General features: G+C 39.7%; 1 protein-coding gene across 1 annotated transcript; it reads left to right on the top strand.

The window, feature by feature from the left end:
- Positions 1–1361: 1361 nt before the first annotated feature.
- On the top strand, positions 1362–7450 carry umps (uridine monophosphate synthetase; the record flags this gene model as incomplete). The annotated part of the gene is made up of 10 exons (XM_080497605.1): positions 1362–1511; positions 2487–2640; positions 2990–3114; positions 3219–3406; positions 3536–3636; positions 4058–4218; positions 4304–4421; positions 4506–4681; positions 4777–4891; positions 5772–7450. 10 exons carry the CDS (start codon positions 1362–1364, stop codon positions 5948–5950), a joined length of 1467 nt encoding a protein of 488 aa, XP_080353731.1. The 3' UTR covers positions 5951–7450.
- Between the last annotated feature and the right edge of the window lie 708 nt (positions 7451–8158).

Below are 8158 nucleotides of genomic sequence, written 5' to 3'. Positions count from 1 at the left end.
ATATTCTCATCACATTCTTTTATTTATTGGTTTGACTTTGACTTGTGAAATTAAAAGAAGTATTTTCTACATTGCATACTTGAGGTGGAAGATTCATTTATCTGCACTGAAAAATCAGTATGCAGTGTCTTTGCATGTATTTTGCATGGTGTTAGTCTATGATAGGCCTGCTGTGTATATAGGCTAGGTGTGAATGGGATTGAGTGCTGTGATTGATTGATGACAGAGAGAAGGAAGCAATTGTGATGTTGAAGAAAATCCACTTGAATGATAAAGCTGTCCTTCAGAGTCTGAGATAACCTTTTCTGCTGGAAAAACATAACTGGAGGAAAGAGTCCAATCAGCAACAACTGTGCACATTTTATTACCATAAAAGCCTTCAGTGCTGAGAAAGTGATTAAGCTTAGAACTCAGTCAGGGAAAGGGAGACATTCAGAATGCGAGAAAGAAGGCCGACATGATACAGAGCAACTCTTCAGTGAAAATGCAAATATCTCCACTCAAAACAGTCTGGTCAAAAAAGTTCACTTTGAACCAGCAGAAGTTTCATTTGGGCCTTCTAACAGCTTCATATTCTCACTTTCCTTTTTGAATTATTTTTGTTTGCTAATTGTAAGTTTTCAAAATCTGGGTGTACTTTTGTCTCCTTTGGTGTAAATCTGAGTATAAAATAACATGTAAATAATTGAATAATTTCTTATAATCTTCTGTTGTGATTTAGACAATACTATCACCTCAATTTTAAAAAGTATCACTGATTCGAATATGACAAATCAGGTTTATAGGTCGTAGAACAAAATGCTGAAATTGTACATTTTTAGGGGTGGGAGAACAGTCTGTTGAATACTTGTTTCTATGTTCCTGCCACAGGATGATGAAATTGCTTCCGTTGTCAGCGATACAGTATATTAGTCATTTGTCACTGGTTGCTTGAATATAGCAGTAAGCGAGGACATTAAGCAGTCCCTCTGTAAGACTGCAATACTGCTTTAGCAGAACAGCAAGTTGTATAAAAATTACTGAAACATTTAACAGTTGAATGTGAATTCTATAGTTAATAAAGTCACATTAAGATCACCTGCAAAGGTTATAGTGCATTTTTAGTTCATCCTGAAATTTTACCTGAATAGCCATACATTTTTGAGAATAGTGTATATCTAATTTGCTATCTTTAATATATTTTATTTCAGTCTTTTATTTGTATTTTGAAATGGTAAAATCACGTGTTGGCCGGTGGGGCTTTCATTGTGAAAACCTCAAAGCGGAAGAGGGGGTTCGTTGCACCGGAAGTTGTGGAAGACATAAGTTCCTGAGCGCTAAAAGTCGTCTGGGTTGGATCCCCGGTGAGTTACATTAACAACATGGAGAGCGTTTGCGTGGACAATTTGATCCTGAAGCTTCACGACGTGGACGCGGTGAAGTTTGGAGAGTACAAGCTGAAGAGCGGCATGCTGGCGCCCATTTACATCGACCTGAGGGTGCTGGTTTCCCATCCAGCACTCATGAACCAGGTAAACACGTGCTGACTACTGCCCCCCCCATCTCCCCCCACGAAGAGGAGGCAGACACACCGAAACAATAGCTTGTCATTATGTGAAATACATGACACCATAGCTTAGTAAATATCTTTCCTTTCCCCGTTTTGGAAGTGAAATTGATCTGCACGTGGGTATCTTATCACAGTGAAGGGCCAACACACATGCGCACACACAATCGTCCTGTACTTTTCAGTTATTTTAACTATCCTGAATCTGCTGAGCCATGACAAATTGATTTGTCTCTCTTCCACCAAGCACATGTCTTGAGTTTGAATTTATGCCATTTCTATTGATAAGGCGCTAATTACACGTATCTTTCAAAGTATTTAAAATAGTTCCTTTTCAACAAAACATGAAAAACAAAACAAAACAAACGCAAAGCACCATTGGGTATGCTGAGGTTCAGCAATCATACAGGTACGACCAAAGTTGGTCAACATAAAGTGAGATGACAGTGATAGTTATTGGAAAAAATAAATCATGAAAAAATTATATAATAATAATTATTTAATAATTATTATATATTGATATATTACATGATATGTCAAGTTTTCTATCAGCAATCACTGTTAGGCAAAGGGTCCAAAAGTGATAAACGTCACATGCTGGATGTCTTTACATTGAGTGAAAGTCACCTAAACTATGTGGTTTGAGATCTAAGTTTAGTGTAGCAGTCTGGAAGTACTCAACTAAACCCACTATTCTACATTAATGAAGCATAGCAGACAGTGAAAAGCAAAAACTCTTGTTTGAACAAATGCGCACAATCAGACTCTGAAGTGGTCAGATCAAAGGTCTGCAACCCTTCTTTTTACTCGTTGTGTTTTCTTGAAACTTCACATGAAACAGTTTAATACTGTTGCATAAATGTGATAAAAACCTGCTTCATTTCAGCTTTTATAAAATGTTCAGCTGTATTTCAAGTTATTACCTTTTTCTGCTTTGCAGGTTTCAAGTCTCATATACCAGAGGGTCCAAGAGGAGGAGCTGCAGTTTGATTCTGTATGTGGAGTTCCTTACACGGCCCTGCCTTTGGCCACAATCATCTGCTCGAGACATGAGCTTCCCATGCTCATCAGGCGCAAGGAGGCCAAGGACTATGGTGAGTTAGGCACAACGTTACCAAAACTGGGGCCCCGTCAGTAAACCCATAGCAACCAGCATTGTTACGAACTGTTACAGCAGACGTATGCGTTTTCATGCTTTTATTTATTATAATGTTTATATAAAACATGAGGCAATAGTGCTACTTGATCATTCAGCTGGACATTGTTTGTTATTTCCTAAAATACTGAGTGTTACTTGCACCTCACCCGAGGTTACTGCACAGCTCGCTGACCTTTGAAATGTCGGATTAACTCTCGGGTAGTACTGATGAAATGTATGTCGAAGTTTTCATCCAAATTGCCAGTTTGTGGACTGATAATTGTTCTCATGCCACCCTGCTGCAGGAACAAAGCGGATGGTGGAAGGGTTGTTTCGTGATGGGGATACATGTCTGATCATCGAGGATACTGTGACCAGCGGCAGCAGCATCCTGGAGACTGCAGAAGTGCTCTATAAAGAGGGTCTGAAGGTAAAGGAGCAGAAATATCAGATAAAATAATTCATTTGTTTTGTGGGTGGCATGACATGTTTTATTTTATTTTTTAATAATTATAATAATAATGTTTCTTGAAGGTGACCGACGCAATTGTACTAATGGATAGAGAGCAAGGTGGAGTGGAAATGTTGGCCTCTCAGGGAATCAAGCTCCATCCCATCATCTCCATGTTCAAGCTCCTCAACGTCCTGCTGGCAGCTGAACGCATCGATACAGAAATCGCTCAGAGTATCCGCAAGTTTATCCTGGACAACAACACATTCAGGTTGCACTTCTGTAGTCATTTCCCTGCTTTAGTGGCAAACACAATCTCTATCTTCAGTTCGAAATACTTGGACAGTAAATACAAAGTGGCATTCATTATTTATTTTTTCTCCATTTTTTACTCTTTTAGCTCCAAAGAGGCGAAAAATGGAAATGACACTCCTGCTGCCAAGAAGCTATGTGTGGAAGAAAACCAACAGCTCACCTATGTGGACAGAGCCAAGCTACGAAGTACATTATGTTTATGGCAGAGTTTTCTCCTGACTGACTTGGACTAAAGTAAAGGAACAAAAACTGTGCTGCAAATACATGCATATAAATACATACTGAAATTTCTAACATTTGTCACAACTTAACAGAACATGCTGGTCAGCTGTTGAGAGTGCCATTGTTCTCCATGACTTTCACAGTGATACTGTGCAAGTTGCAGCACAATGCATGTTTTTTTTTACTTTTTGTAAAATGGAGTCAAAAAGCAGCAGGGGCATTATGATAAACAAAGTAGGTCCAGGCAGACTCGGTTGTTTGGTGCATACTGTAGGGCAGAGGGCAGTGTTGTTGACACCATACTGGAATTTGGTGTGTGAGCACACCCTAAGTTGCAACTCCGTGAAATACCAGCTCAGCAACTAAAACTGCATTTTATCTGCAGACATTCACCCTCTGGCAGCAAAACTGCTGACGATCATGGAGGAGAAGCAGTCCAACCTTTGTGTCTCCGCTGACGTGACCTCCAGCGAGGAGCTGCTCCAGCTGGCCGAGTGTCTCGGCCCAAAGATCTGCTTGCTGAAGACCCACGTGGACATCCTCAAGGTACCAAGGCGACCAGTCTGCTTGTAACAATGCCAGTATTGTGACGGCACCAGTGGATTGATGTCATCATTTCACGCATTAACAGGACTACACGGCTGCCTTCAGTGAGAAACTGCAGACTGTGGCTGAGAAACACAACTTCCTCATCTTTGAGGATCGTAAGTTTGCCGATATTGGGAACACGGTCAAGCACCAGTATGAAGGTAACATAACTCAGTCACTTTGTGCAGTGTGTCCCTTATCGATATCTACATTGGTCTTACAAAGTTGATGTGTCGGCTCTACAGGTGGTGTGTACCAGATCTCCTCCTGGTCCCACATAGTGAATGCCCATGCGGTGCCGGGGCCCGGGGTGGTGAAGGGTCTGAGCGCTGTAGGAAAGCCTCTGGGCCGAGGCTGTTTGCTCATTGCACAGATGAGCTCCCAGGGCTCGCTGGCTACTGGTGAATACACAAAGGCTGTGGTAAGGACGCCTCTGCAGTTTTTCTTTTCAAACTATTTCTGAGTTGGATTAAATGTGTTTTTGCGTACATCTTCATTTATTATGTGTCTTTACAGCTGCAGATGGCAGAGGAGCACTCGGACTTTGTTATTGGATTCATCTGTGGCTCCAATATCACAAAGAGGCCAGAGTTCATCCACATGACCCCCGGTGTGCAAATGAAGACTGGAGGTAACTGGTGACCATTTCAAGAGATTCTTTTACCATCAGGTAGTGTCAGGGTTTCAGGGACCACGCAGCCCTTTATAATCTCAGTGAGGCTGCACCAGTGACACAATGGCATAAAAATCTTTGAATACCAACAACAACATTTTTCCTTCATTTTAACAAAAAAGAAAATACAAGGATAACTCAGTCTGATTGTCTGATTCTCAAGAAAGTAAACTGTGAGGGGGGGGAAATCACCTCGACCCGATGTTCATTCTTTTTTTACATGACAGGATCTGTCATTGTAAACAAAAAGTGGACAAATCTGTGGTAATGAGGTCCAGTGGGAATAAAGAGTCCATCTCTGTCATGCTGTATGTCTCTCTGACAACTAAACTTCCACTGTTTTTACATTTTTTGATGAACAGAATCTTTATTTAAATCTCCAATGATTTGGCCACCTTCACTTATAAGTAGTCACCTCATGCAAAGGGACACTGATTCCAAAATCTGCTGCACACCTCAGTGGTGCACAATTCGTTTTGACTCACTGTTTGAGTGTTACAAAAAAACACGAATTCATTGCAGGCATTTTTGACAATAACTGCAGTCTCTTTGTCGCGATTAAAATCTTTAATTACTGCACTCCAAAATCCAGCCAGCATATAAACTACTGTATTCTGGTGAATTTCCTGTACAACAGCCTGAGCCAATACATCATGTTTTCTATCAACAAAAACTAAAATAGCTTTCTTCATAATCAAACTCTCCAGTCAGTTTCTGTCTTTATGTCTTATCTTCAACACAAGGTGGTGCTGTAGGACCAGAAATGACTCCTGGCTCTGCTTTAAAGCCTTGAACAGCCTTCCTTCCATTTGCTTTATCTCCTTGTCTCCCCTAACAGGAGATCTGCTGGGCCAACAGTACTCCACCCCAGAGGACGTCATCATCAACAAAGGCTCTGACATCATCATTGTCGGACGGGGTATTTTGGAGGCCCCTGATAGGCTGAAAGCTGCCGAGTCATACAGAAAGTCGGGCTGGGATGCTTACACAAAGAGAGTGGGCCAGGGTGGCCAGTAGGAAGCTCAGGAACATTTAAGTCAGTCCATTAAAATGAAAGTTCTTCAGTCCGACCTGCAGAAGAACTGCAGTGATTCTCCAGGAAGTCCAGTTAGAACATGATTATATACATAGTGACCCTGCAGACATGTGCACTGTACATTACACAACCACACAGCTTGGAAGGGATTCCTGTCGTGTATTAAACCCATTCCTCAGGGCCAGTTAGTATCCTGCAAATGGGTAATGTGGGTAAGTTTTTTTTTTTTCTTTTAAAACTTATTTTGTGTTCCACCATAAATAATCCCCTTTTGAGGCAAATATTTGCTCTTTCTCAACAAAAGCAATAGTTTTAATCACTGTGCTTACAGCCTCATGTGTGTTTCACTGTTGAAACAAAAACAGTATTTTCACACATCCAAGATATTTTCTAGTATGGAAAGTTTAGTAGCATTCGTGTTCACGGATGTGTTGGTGACTTTTAGATTTTTAATTTCCTATGGCGTTAAATTTACTTGTTCCTTTTTACTTTGATCACTTTGGCTAGTATCCATGCCGTACATCCTTCCTGCAGCGATGAGGATTCAAACCCATGTTTGTTTACATATGTATGTCCCCATACATCAAGATCAGAACTCATTCCAATGCACAAGTAAAACAAAATCGGTTTAATTTTTGAACCACAGTTTTATTACAAAGCCAGCAAAATTACCCCCAGTTGCTTTGCTTTTGGAGGTTGGGGCTTCCTAATTTGATTGACATCTTCAGTGGCCATTGGTGTGTGTGTGTGTGTGTGTGTGTGTGTGTGTGTGTGTGTGTGTGTGTGTGTGTGTGTGTGTGTGTGTGTGTGTGTGTGTGTGTGTGTGTGTGTGTGTGCGTGTGCGTGTGTGTGTGTTGTCACAGTTGGAGATGTTTCAGTGTAGGATCAGTTTACAATCTTCTGCAGGTGGAGTCATCTGAAATCAGGCATGAGCAAGAGGAAAGGAAGGAAGGAACACATCAAGATAGAAATGAACAAGATAATAGATTCAAGTTAACATGGAACTGTAAATTTATTTCATAGGATTTTATATTGTCACACAAGTGGTTACTTTTGCTGTCTGCACTAATGGTCAAAATAATGTTTTCTGATTTCATTTGGGATTTCAATGTTTTAATTTTTTTTTTTAATCATTTGCTGTGACCTTGGATAAGCTGAACTGATTGCTTCTGATTGATGTGGTTGGTTACAATTCAGTAAAAAAGTTGAAATAAGGGACTGCCATGGGGTTTGTTGCAGTTTTGTCAGCCATGGCTATTTTTTTCATTATGTGTGAGTTTGAACTGGGTTTGATGCAACTATAATTTGTGAACCGTCCCTATGTTTTCAAGTTCTGATTCTGCAATCTTTGAAACAGGTTTTTTTTCCCCAAGACACATGTTGAACTCTGTGCCAAGTGTCCTCGATGGTTGTACTACAGTTCCTACTAGTTTACAATGTTTTATTCTCCCTCCAATTAACAAGTTAAAATTGTGTTTTTCTTTGAGACCACCTCTGTTCTTCTTTTGTTTGTTTATTCACAGTAAAAGAAAAAATGCTGTCTTTCTGTGAGGAAAACATCCAAATAAATATGATGAAAATGTGTCATGATTTATAGCTTCAAGGTTGGTATTGAATTAGAGATATTTTCTGTGCATGTAAAAGGAAAAATATCCTATAAACTTGTCTCAGTTGACACGCTTTAGGTTATATCAAAAGTGTACATTTAGATATAAGAAAAAAAATGTATAACCTTTATGTCTTGAATGGAAGCTCAACTAGTTTTATCTTAGTTTTACACAATAAAACTAATGTATCTCAATATGAGAATATTTGTATTTTATTATTTTCTAGAATAAGCTCCGTTATTGCAATTATTGGGGAAATGGCTGGTTTCACTAATGTAATAGTAACTCAAAATGAAATGCTGACTTACTGGTGTCATCATCCATGTGACATGGGAAAGTTTTGTGTCATTTATCTACTGACCATTTCAAGCCTTTTGTTATGTGAACACTTCCAACATTAAAGTGGGAATTTCACAGCTCTGTGACTACAATAACGTTGCTTTATGAAAATGGTATTGTCATGGACATCTACTGAATATGCAGAGCAGTTTCAATAACACCCACACTGCTTTTGGGCTGCATTTAGTTTTCAGCATAAATAAAACCGCATTCATGGTTTTAAGACATAATGTAAAAGTATCC

This window comes from Blennius ocellaris, assembly GCF_963422515.1.
Source record: "Blennius ocellaris genome assembly, chromosome: 6".
Lineage (NCBI taxonomy): Eukaryota > Metazoa > Chordata > Actinopteri > Blenniiformes > Blenniidae > Blennius > Blennius ocellaris.
This window is presented reverse-complemented; position numbering and strand designations above follow the sequence as displayed.